This window comes from Eleutherodactylus coqui, chromosome 12 (assembly GCF_035609145.1).
Source record: "Eleutherodactylus coqui strain aEleCoq1 chromosome 12, aEleCoq1.hap1, whole genome shotgun sequence".
Classification (NCBI taxonomy): Eukaryota; Metazoa; Chordata; class Amphibia; order Anura; family Eleutherodactylidae; genus Eleutherodactylus; species Eleutherodactylus coqui.
The window spans coordinates 129,325,302-129,350,315 of record NC_089848.1 but is presented as its reverse complement, the minus strand read 5'-3'; the positions used below and the strand labels follow the sequence as shown (position 1 = coordinate 129,350,315).

The window sequence follows — 25,014 nt, the reverse complement described above, 5'->3', positions numbered from 1 at the left end:
GATAGATGGATATGAGATAGACAGACAGACAGACAGATAGATATAGATAGATATAGATAGAGATAGATAGATATAGATAGAGATAGATAGATAGAGATAGATATAGATATGTGATAGAGAAATATGAGATGGGGAGATGGATATGCAATAGAGATGGATGGATAGATATGAGATGGATAGAGATAGATAGATAGATAGATAGATAGATATAGATATGTGATAGAGAGATATGCAATAGAGATAGATATGGGAGAGTGAGATAGATATGAAATGGATAGATATGATATAGAAATAGATATTGGAGAGACATATGAGATAGATGACAGATATTAGACATTCCTATTATTTGAACTAAATGATTAACTCACATCTTGACCATCTCTTTATGTTTTTCCCCTTTCTCTGGATCAACATTAGGGGTTAATAGGCCGAACTGGATGGACAGAAGTCTTTTTCCGGCCTGACATACTATGTTACTATCTGTATAAATCGTATTCTGTACAGAGATAACTAGATATGAGATAGATAGAACTGTGTGATCAGCTGACATCCTGGCTATCTGTTTGTGTAAAATCATATGATAGAATGACTTCTTCACTCCGGCATCATGGTGACTGAATGCTCATCACTTGTGAGGTGGGCAGCCGTCCAACAGGAAATGTCAACAAACTATTTAGGCAGAGGAACTTCCTAACTGCTTATCATCCTCTAGTCTTCCGAATGCCAAGTTTGATATTCCACATTATATTGTGGTTCTGAATTATCGGATGCTGGACTAAAGGAATTTCACTCTATCTACCTATTCTGCTTGCATAATTTCAATTAAAGTTATAGGTCTTCTTAGTGGTTCGAAATTAGAGACACAGTCTGCCAAAGGACAATGAAGTATGTCACGGATCAGTCCTCCATCCACTGCAGGTGAAGGCCAGGGCTTGTGGAAATACCCAGTATATAGTAATGGCGGTTCTTTGGATGTAATGAACGCAAAGACTCCAAATCTCAAAACCCCTATTTTTGCTTAATGAAGGATACTTTTCTGGCATCATGAACCTCCTCCCTCCCCCGAAGCGCACCATCAAAAGTAGCTAAAAAGTCATGTTGGTTTGCATAGAATTCGCTCCACAGCATTTAACTTTTTTTGTAGTTTTTAGTCTGATTTACATCATTCTTTTTCTTGTATTTATGGACTTTGGGCTACATTTTACTGCATTTATTGAGTTTTTTGCTGCTGCTGTTTTCTAGTATTTCTTGTATATTTCTGCACTCCTCTTCTCATCTACATTCACTGGACAATGACTGTTGTGACCGCAGCAACACGTCTAGACGCTGACTTTGTCCCTCAATGTTAAGTCAATAGACCAAACTCGGACAGAATCCATCAAAGGTTTTTCCGCCTGGTTACTGACCATTTGTATGAGCTGAACTGATGTTTTTGGGCTGCAGTGAGATAATGGTTGTTTCTTGGGCATTCTCCCAGCTCAAACTACCACAGTCTTCTACACAATGAGTTTGATCCAAGGTGACGTTCAGCACCGTCCATATAATTTACATATGTGCGCTCCATTCTCCAAGAAACCTAAACCCACTGAGATTTTTCTTAGTTTTTCCCACATTCTAGATCCCTTCTCCACTCATCTAGCATAGGGCGTATCAAGTATATTGTTGCTGCAGGACATTTCTGGCTTTGGGTCTGATATTAAAAAGGTTTATCCAGGATTAGAAACAGCGCCACTCTTGTCCATGGGGCTGCGTCTGGTATTGCAGCTCTTCTGCATTCCAGTGACAAATGCCCTTTTGGACCTTTTACTAATTAGGCTGCTATACTTGACTTGGAATATCACATAGGTTCCTACTGAGCAGCCGCCAGTGCGATGATATTGCATTTGTAGGCATAATTAAATATATGATTTTATGCTAATGAATTAAAGGCATTTTCACATAAAGACTCTTTTTTGCAGTGTGTAATGTAATATGGGCAGTACTTACATAGAGCTGACCACGCCAGCATTCAGATGTACCGTTTCTCCAGCCAGTTATGTGACAATGATACTCTAATTAGCCCCGCAAGCTTGACAAAAAGAGTGTGACTAATGGCTCCCTCTCCACCTGTCTTGCCACACAAACCCTCCCTCTTTACCTGTCTTGCCACACAAACCCCTCCCTCTTTACCTGTCTTGCCACACAAACCCCTCCTTCTTTACCTGTCTTGCCACACAAACCCCTCCCTCTTAACCTGTCTTGTCACACAAACCCCTCCCTCTTTACCTGTCTTGTCACACAAACCCCTCCCTCTTTACCTGTCTTGCAACTCAAACCCCTCTGTCTTTACCTGTCTTGTCACACAAACCTCTCCCTCTTTACCTATCTTGCAACTCAAACCCCTCCCTCTTTACCTGTCTTGCCACACAAACCCCTCCCTCTTTACCTGTCTTGCAACTCAAACCCCTCCGTCTTTACCTGTCTTGTCACACAAACCTCTCCCTCTTTAACTGTCTTGCAACTCAAACCCCTCCCTCTTTAACTGTCTTGCAACTCAAACCCCTCCCTCTTTACCTGTCTTGTCACACAAACCCCTCCCTCTTTACCTGTCTTGCCACACAAACCCCTCCCTCTTTACCTCTCTTGCCACACAAACCCCTCCCTCTTTACCTGTCTTGCCACACAAACCCCTCCCTCTTTACCTGTCTTGCCACACAAACCCCTCCCTCTTTACCCGTCTTGTCACATAAACCCCTCCCTCTTTACCTGTCTTGCCACACAAACCCCTCCTTCTTTACCTGTCTTGGCACACAAACCCCTCCTTCTTTACCTGTCTTGCCACACAAACCCCTCCCTCTTTACCTGTCTTGCCACACAAACCCCTCCTTCTTTACCTGTCTTGGCACACAAACCCCTCCTTCTTTACCTGTCTTGCCACACAAACCCCTCCTTCTTTACCTGTCTTACAACTCAAACCCCTCCCTCTCCTCCATCCTTACAGATTGACCTCCCTGTATCGCTTGCTGTGTATATAGCTTGATTGCACAGCACAAGTGTTAAAAGGGTTACAAGCCAGAGAGGAGAGTGTTTTGGTCACATGATGATGCGCTGACCAGTGGCGGCGTGTTCAGCCAATGATACTCACTGATCTTGTGTTGGTGAAAGGGTCATATGACCAGTGGGAGAAATAGTGTAATGGCCGTAATGGCACCTCTGATGGCCAGAGAGGTCATCGCTGTTTAGGTAGCGCTCCTATTACATTTCATGCTGGAAAGGTCTTTACCCGATTAACCCTGTAATGACCTGCTGCTGTATGGCGGACTGTATAGTGTCTGGTCTAAACACTGTGCATCCTACAATTTGAGATGGCCATACACACAAAATAATGGTTGCCCAAAATGCGTAATTTGTGCCATTTTAGACTACGCTCGCTCCAAAAATACCGTGATATAATACAGGATGTGTAATGTATGTACACAGTTACTACACCAGGAGAATAGTGAGTGCAGTTCTGAAGTATAATATACGCTGTAACTCAGGAGCAGTACAGGATAAGTAATGCATGTACACAGTGACTCCACCAGCAGAATAGTGAGTGCAGCTCTGGAGTATAATACAGGATGTAACTCAGGATCAGTACAGGATAAGTAATGTATGTACACAGTGACTCCACCAGCAGAATAGTGAGTGCATCTCTGGGGTATAATACAGGATGTAACTCAGGATCAGTACAGGATAAGTAATGTGTGTACACAGTGACTCCATCAGCAGAATAGTGAGTGCAGCTCTGGAGTATAATACAGGATGTAACTCAGGGTCAGTACAGGATAAGTAATGTATGTACACAGTGACTCCACCAGCAGAATAGTGAGTGCAGCTCTGGAGTATAATACAGGATGTAACTCAGGATCAGTACAGGATAAGTAATGTGTGTACACAGTGACTCCATCAGCAGAATAGTGAGTGTAGCTCTGGAGTATAATACAGGATGTAACTCAGGATCAGTACAGGATAAGTAATGCATGTACACAGTGACTCCACCAGCAGAATAGTGAGTGCAGCTCTGGAGTATAATACAGGATGTAACTCAGGATCAGTACAGGATAAGTAATGTATGTACACAGTGACCCCACCAGCAGAATAGTGAGTGCATCTCTGGAGAAGGTTGGGTGTGTGAGAGCTCTGCAGGATCCAGGGTGTGGTCAGCAGTGAGAGGAATCTTACCCAGCCAAGGTTACAGGTGCTGGGCTTGCTCCAGCCATGGAGTCCCGGACCTCCTCCCTCTGGCTTCGGTCAGGGGGAGGGAGGACTGCACCCCAGGAGGGGAGAACACCTGGTCAGAGTGGCAGCAATGTCACCCTGACTCCCCTGGAGGAGCCCAAGAGGACTCGCAGCCAGAGTAAGAGATTGGAGGATCATGCTGAAAAACAAAATATGCAGGCAAGTTGGGCCGATCGCAAGGAGGGCGAGTCGGTGACTGATGTGGCAACCCGTATTGCCAAATACATGAAAGACTTTGGGCATGTCGGGAGGCAGCTGACTAAATATAGGCAGGAGCTGCGCATTGCCCGCTATGATGCGGAGCGGGCCAGATCCCGTACCAGAAAACTGGCCATATCACGGCAGATTGAAGCCTGTGAGGACGCCATAGACTTTTATGAGGAGGAGAGGGAAAGGATTCTGGAAAGAAGTGGGCCTTTCAAAGAGAAACTGCTAAATGATGAGAGGTTTAGCAAAATGGCATTAGTGAGCAGCGGTGGCATTAAAGAGCGCTCTGCCAGGCACTCAAGCAGCAGCACGGGTGAATCTGACGGTGCTCAGGATGGGCGAGCTGCGTGCTCTGGTGAGCAGCAATCTTCGCTGCCAGGTGGGACTACTGGGCCCAGCATCCCAGCTGAACAGGTGAGCCTGCCCCTCACGTCGGGTGAATCTGACCTGGAGGACAGTGATGACAGCTGCAGCAGCAGTGGAGAGGGGGCGCTGATAATGCGTCAGATTCAGCTGCAAGAGTCCCCAGAGAGGCTGCAGTCCTTCCATTTTGGGAATGATTTGCCCCCAGACACCTCAAGCAAGAAGAAGAGGAAAAAGGAAAAAAAATATATACAAGAAAAATTTGTTTATGTCACCAAGCACTCTGGTTTGGCTGCAAAGTCAGACCAGGGTGGTAACCCTGAGCTCCTAGTCCCGGGCTCTGTGGTGGGTCCGGTGCAGGGGACTGGGGAAGAGAGGGTTAATGCGGCCCAAAACTCCAAGTCCGCTTGTGCCAGTAGTGGGAATGGAGGAATAAAGGAGGTAGAAAAGAGTGTCGGGAAAGCAAAGGGTCGCGGCCAGTCCAGAGGTGCTGGTGCTGTTGGTCATGTCCCAGTGGGAGGGAGGCGTGATCCGGCGCCAGGTCCCACCTGTGGTGGCCTGGCTGTCCCGCCTGTGTCCCTAAAGCGCCTTTCAGGTGCAGAGGGGGCGCAGTGGGTGGTGGCCGGGTCTACCGATCCTCCCACCCATGGTAAATATGCTCCTGTTCCTGGAAGGGAAGTTGAAGGAACTACAACTCCCAGAGTGGCTAAGGTGGGCGGAGCTACAGCAACTAAAGTAAAGAAAAATGTAAAAAGGCCAGACACTGAATCCGCTGAAGTGCATCTCCAACCACCCACTGGAGGTGCCATGGACTTGCCCTCTGGGCAAAAAGGGAAAAAAGAGGGTAAAAATAATAAGGGTCCTGGTCCAGCAGCTAATGGAGAGGCGATTGAGGTAATGGATGTGGCTGTTGGTACCCCTGCTGCCCCTGTCCCTGTTGCCCCTGTTCCTGCAAGGACCCTGGGAACTCCAGGTGTCCCTGGTTCCCCAGTTAGTATGCCATCTTGTGTACAGGTGGGTGGGGCTTCGGAGGGTAGTCAGGGGGTGGGTCAGGATCCAGTCGCCCCTCCAGCGGCGACAACATCTGGTAGAAGTTATGCCAGTGTCGCCGCTGGAGGGAGGGGGGATGCGTCCTCCTCGTCTTTGGGCTCTGGGGACGGCGTTTTGCAACAGCGCCTCCTGGAGGCCTTGAGGAGAGGGGAGAGCTCGATGAATGTAGGGGGCAGAGTTGTGGATTTGTCTCTCTGGGTGGAGAGACACGGTCTTGGTGCCTTCCGAGAACAAAGGGGGGAGACCGTCTGGTCCCTGCCGACAACCAGGCTGGACATTGGCCGTAGGAATGTGGCTCGTCTTCAGTGGAGAGGCAATGACGCGTGCCCATCCAGGAGTAAGGTGGTGGAGCTTCTGCTGAAGATGGGTTTCAGGGCAAATTACATCTATGCCCTGATCCATCCTTATGGCACGTCTGAGTTCGACATCAGCTTTGCTCGCCCGGAGGGCCTGGAGCTCTTCTGGGGGAATTATGAGCTGATGAAGGACGAGCCCGGCTGGCGCGGTTTCGCTGCACAAGTGGTAACTCGCCAGACTGGAGTCAAGAGAGTGACCGTTTTGACTCGTAACGAGTCCCTCTCTTGTTACGATATCATGACTTGGATAAGTCGGTACGGAGAGGTGGTGGATATGCCCAATAAGAACCGGGACGAGCACGGCATCTGGTCCGGAGCCTGGACGTTTATGGTAAAACTTAAGCGTTCAGGGAATTCGGTGGCCCACATACCATCCGCGGCCTTCCTTGGCAGGGATCGTATCTTGGCCTTCTACCAGGGGCAGCCGAAGCTCTGTCACAAGTGCGGCGACCCCACACATTTGAGTGCAGCCTGTAACGTCATCAAGTGCGCTCTGTGTGGCGAGGTAGGCCATCTTGCGGCATCTTGTGCAGAGATTAGGTGTCACCTGTGTGGTGACCTCGGTCACCCATTCAGTCGCTGTCCGCGCTCTTTCGCCAATGCGGTCATGGCCCCAGCGGAGGAGAGCCGTGAGGTTGCTTCTGCAGGGGAGGGGACCAGCAGAGGCGATGGAGCCCAGGAGCTAATGAAGAACAAACATGCTGGGGCAGCCAAGCTAAGGCGCCAAGAGAAGCGCGGAAGGGGCAGGGAGCTGGTGGAAACCCAGGTGGCAGGTGGGTCAATGCTGGCCTCTGCTCCGGACGCAAATCATGTGGCTGAGGCTCCAGGGGACAGGGAGCTGGATGAGGAGGTCAGGAGGATCCAAAGGGAGGAGGCTGCCACTTATTCAGATTCTTCCCACTATGAAAGTGTGGGTGAGGGCAAGGATGAGTGGCAAAAGAAAAAGCGCAAGCAGGGCTCCAAGAAAATGAAAAAAAGGGAAGGGAAATCTTCCCCTGCAACGGGCCAGGTGCAGGAAGGCAATCTAAACTCTCCTCTTGTTGGGCTCTCCAACAGGTACCAGGCTCTCTCATCCTCGGAGGAGGCAGAGGCATCCAGGACAAGCGTGGGGCCTACAGGGGGTGCTGAGCCTTCCTCTTGTGGGGGTTTGGTGACCTCCAGGGGGAGGGCTGGCCCAGAGCCCAGTGGCAAGGAGGACGAGGTTGAGGAGCCCCTTGCCATGGACCTTTCAGTGTCCAAGAAACGTGGCAAGGGGTCATCCTCAGACCCTGATGAGAAGGGGGGTGGGAAGAAGAAAGCCATCTAACTCGATCACCAATGATGGCGGCACCCACTCCGTTGACGCTGGCATCCATTAATGTTGCCAGCATTAAATCTGATATGGCTAGATTTGCGGCCTTTGATTTTCTCGGCCGCGTTGAAGCCGACATTTTGTTTTTGCAAGAGACCAGGCTGCCAAATCTGGCAGCGGTGCATAAGGCAAGGAGGGAATGGAGGTCTGGTCCATCTTACTGGTCTCTTGCGGCCGAGCCATATAGCGGAGTGGCGGTACTTTTTACCGCAGCGGTTGAATGCCGACGGGTTATCGAGTTAGAAATAGGGAGGTGCCTGATCCTGGATGTTCTCATGAAGGGACAAGAGCTTCGGCTAATCAACATCTACGGTCCCCAAACCAAGCGGGACCGCAAGGATCTTTTTATGAGGATCAAGCCGTACCTTTTTACCAGTCGGCAGGTGATCTTTGGGGGTGACTTTAACGCAGTCACGAGGACCCGTGACAGGGGAGGCTCCCTAGGCAAGCTGACTTATGATAGCGTCGCGCTTAATAGCATAGCTAGCGAAGCTCGCCTGGTGGATGTCCACATCCGGCACACCCCAGGCCACGCGGGTTTCACCTATTATAGAGGCGAGTGCAGGTCTAGAATAGATAGGTTTTATTTGAAGGAGGAAGCCATCTCTTCACCAGTTTCTGCTGTTGAGGTGGAATTCTCCGACCACTGTCTGATTTTGTTTTCCCTGAATGTTGCAGAGACCCCCCGGATGGGTAGAGGCTTATGGAGGCTGAATTCATCACTCCTGGAGGAAGCAGAGATAAGACAGTCCTTTGAGGATTTTCTGCAGAGCCAGGTACCATTACTGGATCTTTGTAGCAGTAAGTCAGAGTGGTGGGAGATGTTCAAGATCAGGGCGGCGAGGTTCTTCCGCCAGCTCTCTAGCCTCAGGAGCCTGAGTAAGTACCGTCTTTATCAGGGCCTGAGGAGGAAACTCGAGCATCTTGTCTCGACTGGAGGTCGCCGCGAGGAGATCTCCAGAGTGAAGTCTTTGCTCAAAGGGTGCCAGTATAATAGGCACGCATCTTTGGTTTTTGAGAGGGACTTCGGGAAGTACCACTCGCCCGACCCTTACAGAAACTGCAAGATGTCAGTGAATCGTAAAGTTGTCACTGGACTGATCGACGGTACGGGATCTCTGAACAGGTCCAGATCAGGGATTCTGGAAGTCATCAGATCCTTCTACTCGCACCTTTTGAGAAAGAGGGATCTAGATCGAGATATGATGTCGGCTTTCCTGGCTGAAGCTGTTCCTGAGCCAGGGGATGACATCTCCCTTAATGTTTTGACAGAGGAGATCAACATAGAGGAAGTTAAACTGGCGATTGATGGGCTTGCGCTCAAAAAATCGCCAGGACCGGATGGCTTAACATCTGAGTACTATAAGACCTTTAAGGACCTCTTGAGTCCCCTCTTGACTGAGGTTTTCAATGAGTGTCTTTCCTCGGACACTCTCCCAAAGTCAATGAGGAGGTCGGCTTTGATCCTTCTGTCAAAGGGTAAAGACTCGAGCCGTATTGAGAACTGGCGTCCCATAGCGCTTCTCAATACGGACAGGAAGGTTCTGGCAAAAGTGCTGTTTAATCGGCTGGTCAAGTTTGCACCCCGGCTCCTCTCGGGCGCCCAGCATTGCTCTGTTCCAGGCCGTAGCACCTTTAGTGCTGTTCTAGGTGTCCGGGAGGCAGTGGAGCAGGGTAGGGCTGGTCACTGGGAGGGGTACCTGCTGTCCTTGGATCAGGCCAAAGCGTTTGATCGGGTTAATCACGAGTACCTCTGGTCTGTTCTTCTGAGATATGGCCTGCCAGTGGGGTTTGTCAATTGGCTCAAGACATTGTACGCGGGGGCTGAGACTTTCCCGCTAGTGAACGGTTGGGTCGGCCACCCATTTGAGGTTGGGTCTGGCGTCCATCAGGGTTGTCCTCTGAGCCCCTTGCTGTATGTGTTTGCCATTGATCCTTTCCTTAGGATGATTGATGGTGGGCCTATGGCGGGGGTCGGGATGGATCGGGCGGTGCCGGAAGCCGCCCTCAGGGTGGCAGCGTACGCTGATGACGTCACCGTCTTTGTGTCCTCGAGGGGGGAGGCAGAGTACGTGATGGCAGAGGTGGATCGCTACTCGGAAGCATCCGGGTCCGGCATCAACTGGGATAAGTGCGAAAGTCTCTGGTTAGGAAGGGGAGATCCTACATTTGGTCTCCCGGACACCCTTCCAGTGCCCCAGGACTCGGCTAAAGTTCTCGGCATCAAATTTGGCCGGGGAGATTACCCCATGCAAAATTGGGTGGTCAGGCTCGATGGTGCCACTCAGAAGGTGGCCCAGTGGAAGGGTTGGTCTTTGACCCTTCGGGAAAGGGTTAACCTGATCAAAACATACCTGCTCCCTTTATTCATCTACCTGGGCAGCGTATGCATTTTGCCAGAGCCTCTCTGGACCCGGGTCTACAACCTGTTCTTCCTAATGTTGTGGGGGAACAGGTTGAACCTAATTAGGAGAGATGTCACATATCGCACGAGGAGACTAGGGGGGTTATCTATGGTCAACCCCGTGGTGTTTCTCGTAAACACCTTTGTTAAGATCAATATAGGCAACCTCTGGCAAGAGAGGGCTCCTCCGTGGGTATTCTCCTGTTGGGGATGGCTTCGACCTTTCTTCCAGGAATGGGAGACAGGAGGGCGAGTGAAGGATCTTCGCACGCCGCACGGGCATCTTCCAGCTTACGCTACCGTGGTTCTGAAGATGATACGTCGGTGGGGTCTGGGGATGTGGGAGATCAGAACTCTGTCGAGGAAACTCCTCGATAAGAGGGTTCTGTTGACCCATTTCCAGAAGCCCCTGGCGCTCAAGGACTGCCCAAGTCGGGACCTGGAGGGAGGGTTACGTTTATTGAATTCTGACAGGATCCCCTTGAAGTTTTGGGACTTGACTTGGCGCTGTTTCCACGGGAGACTGTATGTAAGGGGCAACTTGAAGAGCAGGCCTCTGGTGGATAGGGGTTGCCCCCGCCAGGAGTGCAGCAACGTACTGGAAAGCATGGAGCATTTCCTGCTTCAGTGTCCCTTTAATACAGAGGTGTACAAACGGGTGGGAGCCTCCATTGGTTGGCCCAGGTTGGCACGCCTCTCGTATGCGGAATGGGTCTATGGGGTATTCGGGGACCTTGGTGGCAGGGACCGGTGCACTTTATTCTTAGTCAGCCTAGTAGTCAGGTTTCACATTTGGAACGCACGGTGTTTAGTTTCGACGGAAGAGAAAATCCTCCCCGTGGATGAGGTGAATAGAAACATCCTGGGTGACCTGGTGAAGGTGCGCTCTCTGGATTATGAGAGGTTGGGCACGACTAAGGCCTCTCTCCTATGGAGAGGGTTTGTATTTCGTTAGGGACAGTCTTCTTATTGTTAGGGTCTTTGTAGGGACAGAATAGGGAGAGGTAGGGACAGTTTCTCTGAGGGTAAGTTTTAGGGAAGGAGTAGGGACATTGTAGGGACAGATTAACTATAGGGATAGTTTTTCCATTTGGTCGGTGCCCGGCTTATCATATCCAGTCCTGGTGGAGGGCTGTGTGTGACACTAGTAGAGTTTTTGTTTTCGGTCAAAGATAAAGTATGTACGGCTGCAGGTAACTGAACCTTAGGCTTTCGGGTATTAATGTGTAGTGTTGGTTTATAGTGGTGTAATATAAGATATGTTATATGTTTTGTTTTGTATATAGGGTTAGGGGTTATAGATAGGTTGGGTGGGGGTTTATTGGGGGGAGGGGGGGGGGATTTATGCCTCAGCCGTAGCTTGACACGTCCCGGACAATGAACATTGGGCACGGACTGTTGGTGCGGGCGTGGCCCTCAGGCTGCGGCGGGCAGGGTGTGTGTATGCGGTGCAGCTCGGCTCGTCCTGGACATAGACATTGAGCACGGACTTGGGATGCAGGCGTGGCTCCCAGGCTGCACCGTAGGGGGTTGGTTGGGGTGTGTGGTGGTTTGGTCTGGGTATAGGGTTAGTTTAGGATTATGTAAGGTTTTATTCTTTAGGTGGTGGGCATTTAAAAAAATAAAAAATAAAAAAAAATATAAAAATATAAAAAAAAATAAATAAAAAAATAAAATATAAAAAAAAAAAAAAAAAAAAAAAAAGGATTGGGTTGTTCTTCTTATTATTGTTATTATTATTACTTTCGTTGTTGTTTGCATTATTGTTATATCATTGCTTCGGTTATTAGTCATATTTTCTTTCTTCTTTTGGGATTTCAGGCTGGATCCTGTGAGTTATGGTTGTTTTCTCACATGCGGGTTTATTGTTATATGTAGTATGTAGTGTTTATGTATTGGTGAGGATGAGTGAGTGTAGTTTGGAGTGCAGGTTGGTGTAGTGTGCGGTGTGTATTGTTTGGACCAGATGGACCTTTTTCTTTTGTCCTGCAGTAAGGCAAAGTACAGTTAATATGTGATAATTTGTTTTGGTTTTATGTTTATGTCTTATGCCAAGTGAGCGATATTTATGTTCTGTTTATTGTTATGTTTTTCACTTTTATAATAAAAAGATCTACAGGATGTAACTCAGGATCAGTACAGGATAAGTAATGTGTGTACACAGTGACTCCATCAGCAGAATAGTGAGTGCAGCTCTGGGGTATAATACAGGATGTAACTCAGGATCAGTACAGGATAAGTAATGTATGTACACAGTGACTCCACCAGCAGAATAGTGAGTGCAGCTCTGGAGTATAATACAGGATGTAACTCAGGAGCAGTACAGGATAAGTAATGTATGTACACAGTGACTCCACCAGCAGAATAGTGAGTGCAGCTCTGGAGTATAATACAGGATGTAACTCAGGATCAGTACAGGATAAGTAATGTATGTACACAGTGACCCCACCAGCAGAATAGTGAGTGCAGCTCTGGAGTATAATACAGGATGTAACTCAGGGTCAGTACAGGATAAGTAATGTATGTACACAGTGACTCCACCAGCAGAATAGTGAGTGCAGCTCTGGAGTATAATACAGGATGTAACTCAGGGTCTGTACAGGATAAGTAATGTATGTACACAGTGACTCCACCAGCAGAATAGTGAGTGCAGCTCTGCAGTATAATACAGGATAAGTAATGTATGTACACAGTGACTCCACCAGTAGAATTATGAATGCAGCTCTGGCATATAATACCAGCTGTATCTCAGAATCATTGCTATATAAGTAAATTGAATTAATATATAAAGTTACTAAACTTTTATGTTGATTGTTTTCTGCATATAAACTATTAAATGGGGTCTGAAGCTGAGGATAGGATTTATGGTTAGAATAAGTGTAAAAGTAGCGCTTAAAAAAAGCAAAAATGTGTATATTTTCGATCCAAGTAGAGTTTAACTCCTTGTTTCATGATTATACATTGCGTATGTTGGCACTTTTAATAAAGCTTCCCGTATATAAAAGCACTTGGTTGTTCCTATTCTTACTTCCAGATACATTTGGTTGACTCGGCCAACATCTAAGAGCGCCCGAACCGCACAGCAAAATAACCCAACCCCTGTGGAATCATTCAAGCAATGCGATTGTTCCGCATGCAAATACGTTAACATAAGACCCCTGTGCTAATCAGCCCCCAATGACAATCATAACACTGTTATTACGGATTAGTTTCTGTTAGGAAACCGTCATTGACTCAGCTTTTCTTTTCGGCCAGTGTGTAAATCGTTAATCCTTTTAGTTGCTACTAAGGCATGCAGAGAGAGCATGTCGAGATAAAACCTTCACAACAAGGGATTTTACTAATCAGACGGAGTGACGGGGCCGCCGCGCCAAGACTGACAGTTGGATTATTCCAGGGCAAATAAAAATGTAACCGCTGCGTATTATTTCAGAATTGCAGGTGGTTTCAGACACTGAAGAGGATCCCGGGGGAGTCCCTCCGCTGCCGCCTCCACCCCCTCACAAATGAAGTGTTTGTAACAAGCCCACCGGAGAACGAGCCGCTTCGGGTAAATATGTGGACAGTCGGCGACTCGGAATCTGGGTTTAAAACGGTTGACTGTAAAATGATGGAGATGAAATAAAACGTTAAATGCCAGCAGTCTATTGTGTGTCGGTGCTACATTGTATTGGACGAAGATCGCTTTACCAATACGGTTTAAGATAACATAACTTTCCATTTCCATACAGCGGAGTGTTCTGATATGTCCTCTCTGTCTAATCGTCTCCCAATGGGTGTTCCTTTGAATATGGAGTATTGGTGCTCATGGATTCAAAGCTGTGGACACCTTTTGGAGAACAGATATTTCTACTTAAATACATGTATTCTTGGCTGACAATCATTTTTGCAATCGGGTTTAATTAAACATTTTGCACCATTTTGTCTTCTGCAGTTTCTACATATCACTGTATATAGAAACTGCAGTCTGAGTCTCAGTAGGAGATCCACCAGTGAGGTAGTCTGATGGTTTAGTTTTCCCCTCTGCTCTCTCCTCTCCTGCATCTACTTATCAATTAATTTATGACTACAACAAAGATTAACTTTGTTGTGGCCACAAATTAGCTGATAGGAAGGTGCAGGAGAGGAGAGAGCAGAGGGGAAAACTAAACCACCTGACTACCTCACTGATGGATCTCTTCCTGAAATTTAAGCTCAATTTAGATGGGACAATCTATGGGGCAAACAATGCCCAACAGAGCGTCCCAGTGAAGCTCGCTCCTGTGCGGTTACACAGGAGCGAGTATCCCTGGTATCGCTCAAAGCGCAGCCAACCTGGCGGTGGAGAGGTTCGGGGAGCGTTCTTCCCCGCCTGCTTCCATTCACTGTCAGCAGACAGTTGTTCAGAACTGAACGACTGCTGTTTACACGAAATGGCTAGTTGTTTGGTCTCTGCATGCCGTTACACGGGAGTGCGGGAATTCGAACAACTCTGAAGGATAATCGTCCCGTGTAAATAGGTCATTAGTTAGACTGCAGTTTCTGTATATAGTGATATGTAGAAGCTGCAGAAGACAAACTCTGCAACCAGCACTGGGGAGTCAGTAGAAATATTCAGACTCTGACTAATGGGAAAAGAAGCGTGTTTATACAACCTCAGCATGTTTGTATACTTCATATGAATTTAGAAACGTTTTGAAATGTCCTATAAATATGTTCTATTCATCTGAGCCCCTATTTATCAAAAACACTGATAATTAGGATGTGGAGACAAAAAGAGAAAACTAGTTATTGCCTCTCCTCTTCATCAGACTGAGTATCCTTGTGCTGCTTCTTCAAGACCTTTGCTTATGATGAATCTGCGCTGCACTGTCTGCACATGCTCAGTAGTGAAGCTCCTCCTCCACAGACTGTGGCATGCTGCAGTCATCCCAGAGCTGCTAGGGAGAACAGGCAGACCATATTAAGGCAAGTAAAAGCTTACCTAAGCTTCAATAAACTTTGCATAAGTCAATAGTCCAGTGTGTGTTTCCTCCAGGGCCGTGTAGTCAGAGTCTGGGAAACCTGTCTTACTGATGACTTGGCCCTGGCTGCGGCATTTTGGAATGAATCCCTATTGCAAACATGATTGTTAGCCCAATAAATGTGCATTTAAGTCAGCAAAATATACCCCCAGAAGGTGTCCGTGGACTTTAAGGAGCTTTGTAGAACAATCAATAAGGGTTTAATGTATTTTTTTCCAATAAAAGCGCCCCTCTTATCAACAGGCCGGTTCAGGTATTGCTGCAGCTCCACGTTCTTTAATGCTGCAATACCAGACAAAGCCCATAGGCAAGAGTGGAGGAAAAATCACAGCATGCTCTATTTTGCTGTGGACTCTGTGTGGTCGGCCTCCATTGAAGTCAATAGAAGCCATCCGACCCGCAGCCTATCCGCAGTTAGCATTTGTTATGGGCTGCGGGTACCTGCGTCATCAGAGACTGCAGCATCACCTCCTGTTCTCCGGCAATCAGCCACTACACCCTGACTGCCGTGAAGCCTGCAGTTTGGAGCGGTGGCTCTGCAGCCTCTGATTGGCTACAGCAGTCTGATAGCTTCCAGTGACATCAGGACCATGGCGGGGCTGCAGTGCTGGATTATGGCGGCAGAGGACGGGTAAGTATTGCTTCTTTGGTTATATTAGCACAGTGGGCGCTATAGTGGGAATGTTAAGAACCAGACAACCTCTTTAAGCCAAATCTACACAATAAACTAACTTCAGCCGGACCACTGATTTTGGCGGGACTAGATGACCATTTAATATGTACGCGGGCGTCCAGAGTCTTTCCTTGATAGCAGATGTTGGGGTAAAGACGGATTGAAGACATTTGTGTAGAGCCCTTATCCGTTTGTTCTCAGGGGAGATAAGTCCATATCAGAGGTATCTAGCAGCAGCTTACCTCCCCTTCCCTCTGGAGAACACCTCCATGCTCTGTCCAGTGTGTATGGAGGGGGCAAGAGGAATTGCTGTTGATACAAGTATTTGGCCGCGACTGATACAAGGTGTATGCACAGCCGTAGTAAAAAGAAAAGCAATATGGCAGAAAACCATCTTCGGCTCGTTGACATCTGTGTCAGAGATCCCGGACAAACAAGATTGCAGAACTGAGCGCTATTTTTACAATAATATGCCACACCATGATGGAAACCAATAGACCTCATTGTAGCAGAGGAGTTCTTCATGCAGCATATAGTACAGCATAAGCTGGGTCCAACAGCACCTTTAAAGGGGTTGTCCAGTAATAAACTATGCTCTTACCTTAGGGCAGGTCCTTAACAGTAGATGGGGGGGGGGGGGGGTCAGTCACCTAGGACCTCCACCAGAACAGCTGTTTGTCAAGGCTAGCACACTTGTGCACTGGACTGCTTTTGACAAGAAGCAGATAGCTCCATTCTTACTACAATGGCCAGGCTTGGTATTGCAAGCCAAGTTCCCATTCATTTCAATGCCTGCAATACCAAGCCTGGTCACTGCAGTAAGAATGGAGCTGACTGCCTAAGCTCAGTGCACCAGCTTGGCGAACAGCTGTTTAGCAGGGGTCCTGGGTGATAGACCCCTAGTATTGCAATATCAGAACAAAAGGATCATTTATTGTGGAGAACTGAGCCCTTAAAGGGAGGCTCTAGTACCCTGCTGTACCGCCTCTAGCTTGGATACAAGATGTGATACGGGAGGCATGGAGGCTCTAGTACCCTGTTGTATCGCCTCTAGCTTGGATACAAGATGTGATACGGGAGGCATGGAGGCTCTAGTACCCTGTTGTACTGCCTCTAGCTTGGATACAAGATGTGATACGGGGGGCATGGAGGCTCTAGTACCCTGCTGTACCGCCTCTAGCTTGGATACAAGATGTGATACGGGAGGCATGGAGGCTCTAGTACCCTGTTGTACTGCCTCTAGCTTGGATACAAGATGTGATAGTACCCTGTTGTACCGCCACTAGCTTGGATACAAGATGTGGTACGGGAGGCATGGAGGCTCTAGTACCCTGTTGTACCACCTCTAGCTTGGATACAAGATGTGATACGGGCAGATATGGAGGCTCTAGTACCCTGTTGTACTGCCTCTAGCTTGGATACAGGATGTGATACGGGTGGCATGGAGGCTCTATTACCCTTTCGGCTATCTCTAGCTTGGATACATGATAGGATATGGCGGGCATGGAGGCATACAGGTTTGTATCATATCCTGCGGCATATCATTCCATATTTGCTGTAACTGAGCCTCTAGATCCTGCAAACTCGTAGGCTGTGGAAGTTGGTGTCCCAGATGGTCCCATACATGTTCTATTGGTAATAAATCTGGCGATCGGCAATGTGTGACAATGTTGTGGGGGCTCCTGTGACCCCCTTGTGTGTGCGGCCGAGCATTATCCTGCTGCCTCTTGGAAGTCGCCATGAGAGGAACACATGTGGCTGCAGGATGTTCTGAACATATCGCTGAGCTGTCATTGTCCCTCGTACCACTACTAGGGGGGACCGACTGTTGTATGCGATGCCCCCCCAGACCATCACACCAGCAGGGGGCAGTGTGATGGCAGAATTGACGCTCTCACCCCGAGGTCTCCAGACATGAACACGGCCGTCGTCAGTGCCCAAACTAAACCTGGATTCATCGCTGAAGAGAACCCGGTTCCCCTCCGCAGCTTCCAGTTTTCGTGGTTCAGTGCAGATGTGAATGAGTCGTTGATAAGGTATGGCATTGTTTCTCGCATGTGGCTCAACAACCTCCGGTCCTAGCATTACTATGTTTGGTCTCTGGGTTGAAACCATCTCACTGGCAGGTAACACTATATGGTAAAGGGCCATTTTTAGGTCAGATCTTTAATAGCCTTTCCTTTTTGTGTTGTATCTTTTGGGTGAATAATAGAACAAATGAGTTTGCAGAAGAGACAATATGCTAATTAAAGGGGTTGTCCAGTTGTAAACTGTTAATGGCCTATCCTTAGCATAGGCAATCAATAGTAAATCAGTGGGCATCCATTAGCTGGGATCTCCACTGACTAGTAGTTTGCCAGGCTGGTGTGCTCATGCACTGAGCTGATTTCAGCAACTAACGGACAGCTCCGTTCTCACTGTAGTGGCTGCATTACAAGCAAAGCTCCTAATCACTTGCCTGTAATACCAAGCTTGGCCACTAGATTGGGAATGACGATGTCTGATTACTGCAGAAATTAGCTCCATGCACCAGCAAAGTAGCCCGACAAACAGCTGATTGGCGGGGGTTCTGTGTGACCGATCTCCACTAGAGATGAGCGAGCACGCTCGATCAAGCAGTCTTATCCATTTGCCCGAGCAGGATGCAGGGGGCGGTGAGTGAGGAAGTGAGATCTCTCGCTATATCTTGTTGCTATTACTTTTCAAGCTAGTGCCTCACCATGTCATGGATCGAGAAATTGGGCCTAATATAGTTGGCGTTGCAGGACGTTACCCCCTACAAAGGTTTACTGACTTGGACTTTTGTGGATGATATAGCTCTCCTCGCACCATCAGTCCTCAAACTCCAAACAAACCGTATCGGCACTGGAAGAAGTAGTAGTGATGGTTGGTTTATGGATTAACTGGGAGAAGACACAGATTGTGTGAGTTGGATCCGCCACATCCACAAATGCCTCAATCACGGTCAGCCAACACTAGCAGTTGCCAGAGGTTGACCGGTTTTTGCCTACTTCCAATCTCCAATGACAGGGATGCCGATCATGATATTCGGTAAATCTTGGTATTTGTATAGCGCCAACTTATTCCGCAGCGCTTTCAGGTAATTATTACTATTCTGCGCCACACGAGGCTCATATTTGCCCGGTGTTGTATCGGGAAGGCATGGGTGGCTTTCCAACGTTTTATATAGGCTACCACCGCGCTCCCATTACAAACGATGATACAACTTCTGAACACTATTGTGATCCTGACTTCACTATATGCATCTAAAACATAGAAAGTGACCACATATCAACTGGTGACTTGATGTTTTCCAACAGTGATGCCTTCAGCACCTGTTTAGGGTCACCTACCACTTAAGACATTTACGGACGCCCTGGTATGCGGTCACACCATTCCCGAGTCACTAAAGGCCGACTCAGTTTTTCTGGACACATTCTATGCCTTCCTGAAACAAGACTGGCAACAATTGCTATCTAATGGAATCCAGAAGATGGGAAGCGTCGGTGGGGAAGTCGAAGATCACCTGTCAGCATACATTTATAGAGGACTTGTTCACTGTCGACCTTTCATGCAATGATACCGAAACTGCTGCCTTTTATCGACAATGATTAATTCTTTTGTCACCCGATGCGCCAAAAGCCGTGGGAGGACCTAGGTCTAAGTAAGTCTACTGAGCCCATGCTGTACACATCTAGCACCACCCTCCTGAGTCAAGCTGTTGGCTGATATATGGTATAAATACAGGATATTTCATAAAAGTCTGATAAGTGCAGGTCCCATCTCTAGGATCCTCATCTGGAACACCGAGTCTGCGAGCGCCCCTCTTCATTGATGTATCCGGAGAATGCAGCAGCTTTGATACCAATAGGTTTGGGTCTCTGAGGTAGATATAAATTCTTAAATGGGAATACCCCTTTAAATTGACTCTCTGGGCCTGGACAAGGAAAGATGTCCGCATTGCTTCTCTGACTTACCTGATGCGCACTGTGTATTAGTATAAGTCTAAGACACTACACCTGCTTAAATTGGCCAGTGCCGGACAGTCAGAGCCGCATGTAGTGCCTTGGGGCTCATTCACACAGATGTAAATATACTCCATATTATGCGTGTAATACAGAGCACTGCATCCCCATTGATTTGCATTGGGGCATTCAGACCTGCATCCTTCATGTGCGTACTTACAAGCGGTACAATTTTTGCACAATTAGGTCCCTTGTGTGAACGAGCCCTTAACATGCGCTCCCCAAATTTTTTTTAATGCTCTCTCAGGCAGATGCACAGTGAATACGCAGTGTTTCGGTTCGTCAAAATGCTTCAGATTCACGGACCAAAAATAGTATACGCCCGTGTGAATGAGCCCTTAGACTACTGATGCATACTAATACACAGTGTGCATCCGGTAGTCAGAGAAAATCGTGCAAGGTTTGTGCCTTGGCGAGACGCACGAATCTCGCATAAATGTGATCCCCATTTTTTTGAATTGGGTTATACATACGAGCAATTCCTTTTCCCACATTGCATCATGGTGCAGGAAAAAAATCTGCAGCATGACCTATATTTGGGCGTTCGCTCGGAACACATTGCATCAAGCATTGTTTTCAGTGGGGCTGGCACAGCGTCGCACGGTGGGCGAGGTGCATGCGAGTGCAATGCGATGGGAGATTTACCCATTGAAAACAGTAGGAAACACTCGACTTGTAGCTACGGCGGAGGCATACTACTTCCCTGAAGTGATGCGAGGCAGTAGTAACATAAAAACGCTTCATATCGCATATTGGCGGGTGCGATAACGGCCCGAGTTTCGTGGCCCAATATTGCACTCGCCCATGTGAAATTAGCCTTGGAGTCTATGCTTTACATGCAATGACTGTATTTCTCCTACAAGTAGTCAGTTAAAGGGGTTGTCTAGTTGTAAACTACTGACGGCCTATCCTAAGGACAGGTTATCAGTAGTAGATCTTCAGGAGTCTGCCACCAGGGATCACTGCTAAGTAGCTAATCTCAGTGTTGATGTGTGCTGAGCTGAATTCTGTAGGAGGCTGATAGCTCCGTTTTCACTGCAGTGGCTAAGCTTGGTATTACAAGCTCCCATTGAAGTGAATATCAACCATGTAATACCAAGTCTCGCCACTGCCGTGATTGTAGAGCTGTCTGCTTTCTGCAAAAATCAGTTCAGAGAACAGTTGATCAGTGGTGTTTCTAGGTGAGACAGACCCCCACCGATCTACTATTGATGACCTATCCTAAGGAAAGGCCATAAATGGTTTACAACCAGACAACCCCTTTTAAGGCAATCCAAGGCAAATCGTTTCCTTCTATATATAAAGGCAGCTATAGACTTTACGGTAAGTTGTCCATTTCTGTTGCTGATGACCAGACAAAGCAACCAGACCAGATATATGTGGTGCATGTATGGTAAAAGAAAATGGTTGCACCCAATGGAAAGGTGTCAGAACATATGATAAATGTTACTTTGTTGCTTGTTGTTACTGTTGTAGCTCGTGCACAAAGCTGTACAAGATGTATTTAGGACCAAGGGCAGAGCAAATCTTATCCTAGAAGATCAGGAAAGCTTTTCACTGTTGGGTGGTATTAGATCTCGTCATTGTCACTAAAGACACGCTTGTATGAAACCCTTATATGACCGTGCGCTGGAGTCGTAGTGGTTAGCAAATAGCTGTACATTGTTTACATTGATTGACCTTTGACAGCCATAGACACCACCCCGAAATCCAAGCAGAGAACACATGTAAAATGGACTGTCACCTAAAGCTTTCTAAAAGTGGAAAGCTCCTTTTATAGCCTCCTGGTGGAATCCATTCAGGAGATATGATATAAATAATTGTACCAAAAGTAATTGGACCCCTGAACAACAATCAAAAGTAGTATTTATTTCCATATGTTAATACTTAGTGGGGCTCCTTTGGTCCTAATGACATCAGATACTCTCCATGGCATACTTCTTACTAATGTCTGATACACTTCAGCTGATATTTCCCTCCATCCATCCTGCAAACATCTGGCAATTGCTCTTAAAGAAGATGGACGCTGTTCATAGTTCCTGATCCAACGATCCAGTTTGTCCCACAGATCTTCAGTAGGATTCAGGTCGGAACTCTGTGCAGGCTGGTCCAATTGTGGAACATCTATATCCTCCGACCAACATAAAACAGTGTTGGATGTGTGACAAAGCATGTTGTCTTGTTGAAAGTATGGCCGACCCTTCCCAGAGTATTACCACATTATCTAGAATGTCAGGGTCACTTCTGTGTTCATGGTTCTTGTCATTAAAGCCAACGGAGACCATGCCATGTAGCACCCCCCCAGACTGTAACAGAACCTCCACCGTACTTAACTGTTGGCACAACACACCCAGGCAGGCAGCGTTCTCCAGGATCCTCCACACCCAGGTATGTCCACCTGATGTGAGGATAGAGTAGTGTGATTCATCACTCCATAGAACGTTCTTCCATTGCTCAACTTCCAATGACCACGCTCCTTGCACCATTGTAGATGGGCCAATGCCTGGTGCTTCATGATGGACAGCTTGTGGGCAGTGGCATAAGTTCCTGTCACAAACTATGACTGATACCTCCAAAGGACTGCATCTTATGTTGCATGGTTTAGGACATGTGACATGCTAATAAGACACGATCCATTCTTCTAATAGGGGATCCAAGAAGGATAGTGTATCTGGTATATGATGGTGATGTCTTTAGAAGCCTTCATTAGAGTGTCACTGAAATTCCTATGCATTGCTATCATGTCTCTAAACCTCAAGAGTTATAATTGCCACCCGATGTGTGAACTGAGAATCAAGGCATTAAGACCTTCAAAGTGCTTTGTTGCCAAACTTGATATTGATGTTGTCCAAAAAATGGCTGCCCCCAAGACTGAAAATCTGGAATGAATTCGACAGTGGTAATTATCCTGGGTCATGGAAGAGCCCAACCCCCAATGGAACAGTAGGCCATTTGACTCTCCTTCCAATTCTGGCTTCTGTAGGGGACAATTGTACTGTCTGAAAGAAAAAGCTATTAAGGAAGAGCAATGTTAAGAGTTTTGATAGGTAATCAAACATTCCACCACTCAGTAAACCAGTAACTAACTGGATATATACTATGTTGACAAACTTCTGTGAACCCACATAGAAAGTGATGAAATTCATTTTTTTTTCTTTTTCCATCCAGTGTTGGGCTTCCTTTGGCCTCAATGACTGCAGTAACCCTCATAGGCCGCTTTCCACCAAATTCTCATAGAAGTGTGGAGGGATTTGTCTCCATTCCTCAAGAAGAGCTTTAGATATTGATGCAGGGGATGATGAGTGTGTTGGCTGTGCACCAATACAGTGTTCTAGTTCATCCAAAAGATGCTCGAAGAGATTGAGATCTGGACTTTGGGCAGGCAATGAAATTTACAGATATTCTGCTCCTCAAACCAAGCCTCCACACTGTGTGCTGTATGACATGGCGCTCGGTCATGTTAGTGCAGATACAAAGCTGTAGCAAAGTATTGCCACAGTAGAGGTGATGCCACATTGTCTGGAATGTCTCTGTACCCATTGGCATTGAGGGTGGACTTCACTATAACCAATGGTCCTAGCCATTCTCAGCAGAGACACCCCCACACTATAGCAGAACCTTCACCAAAGTTCACTATTTGGATGATGCAGTCGTGTAGAAACTGCGCTCCAAACAGCCGCCACACCCAGGTGCCACCATCCGATCAAAAGATGATGTACTGTGATTCATCTGTCCACAACACTTGTTTCCACTCATCTACAGTCCAAGAAGGACAATCCAAGCACCATTGCAGGATAATCTGTACATTCACTGCGGTGATGTTGAGCTTGTGTGCAGCAGCTTGTCCATGGTAACCCTTCACATCCACTTCCCTATAGATGGTTCTGGTACTAATGGATGTTCCAATGGCCTGTGATGATGTGTGTGATGTCTTCACAGCTCCTACAAGGCTTCATCGTCCACGTACTGTCAGTTTACGAGGCCTCCCTGAATGTGTCAGCACCACACACACCGGATGGCTTCCATCTCCCAATAACGTGGCCAGTAGTGGACTCTGGAAGGTCCAGAAGCTGTGATGCCCACACTGATTGGTTGGTGACATCCCACCGCCAGACCCTATTGTCAGCTCTACACCTAGTGGCATTCTTATGGTTTCTATACTGGGATCTGCCTGTGTGATCCTCTCCTTTATAGCTAATACTCACACATCACCTGACCGCACATGATTGGTGGAGGAGCCAATTTTGTCAACGCACTGTATGCTTCCCCATCACTAGAAGTTTGTATATTTTTTATAGCCCAATGAATGATTCTTTCTACATTATGTTTTTGCCATGTTTGCATCTGCATTTAAATTGACTTTGCGTGATGTAATATAAAAAGGGACTCTGTTAAGCCAAAGGATCTATAAGTGAAGTAACACATAAAGCCACTCGCTATAGCTGATTCCTTTTCAGACCGGCGGCGTCTTCCAATCCCCAAGCGATGCACCAGCCTCCACAGCATGGGTTGCCCTAGAAACCTGTTTAACTTTGCTAAACAAGCTGCTATATATCAACACCTTGTTCTGGTAGTCTCTGGTTCAATTACAGTTACACAGTTTGGCGCTTCTTTCAAATTTCTTTCCAAAGAGAGGAATTTTCCCCTTTAGAAATGAATTGGCTTAATTAGTAAGTAGATTAATGGCAATGGCTGGTGAGCTGGTTTCCAGCAGAGATATACCAGAGAGGGTTAATAGGAGTCAGGATGGGAATTTCTCCCAGAACTGGCTTCAAGCCATGGCCAATAGCAGGCTAAACCAACATGCCGTGTGGCATATAATAAACAACTATGTTCTTGTGAACTAACATATCTCCACACAGTGAGGTCACCCATGGGCTTTAGGGGGATTGAAAAGTTTTTATTTACTGTTTTTAATGTATTTTTTTCTCCTTAAGCTTTTTTTCAGGTTTCGAGTCTTTGTGTGAGAATCTGTGGCCTTCTAGATGGATGCTGCCTATTTTCCCACATTCTGCATTATTCTCCCACGCGTTTTATAGTCTTCCCTTGAGTTTCTAGTCATTTTCAAGTTATAAAATGGGTTCATAGCTTCGCTCCCAGCTGCAATGGGCCAACAAAATAAGAAAAAAAAATTCCCTGCTGTGCAATGCATATAATAGAGTAAAAAAAAATGTGCAGATCTGTTGGACAGCAAAGCGATTAATAAAAAAAGGAACTGAGAATGGTTTTATAGTTTGGCTTTTGAGAATATCAAGAAGAAACCTAGTGAAAAATGACGTGTGTTTTAGCATTTCTGAAAGCTGGCAGCAAGAAATAGCTCCC

At 47.0% G+C, this 25,014-nt stretch overlaps 1 protein-coding gene across 1 annotated transcript in view; it reads left to right on the top strand.

Moving 5' to 3' along the window:
* Positions 1-13,630, top strand: part of C12H10orf67 (chromosome 12 C10orf67 homolog) — a 134,128-nt gene extending 120,498 nt beyond the window's left edge. The window contains exon 16 of the mRNA XM_066585702.1: positions 13,425-13,630. Coding sequence (XP_066441799.1) covers positions 13,425-13,501 — 77 coding nt within the window. The 3' untranslated portion in view covers positions 13,502-13,630. The remainder of the gene's footprint in view (positions 1-13,424) is intronic.
* The last annotated feature ends 11,384 nt before the right edge of the window (positions 13,631-25,014 follow it).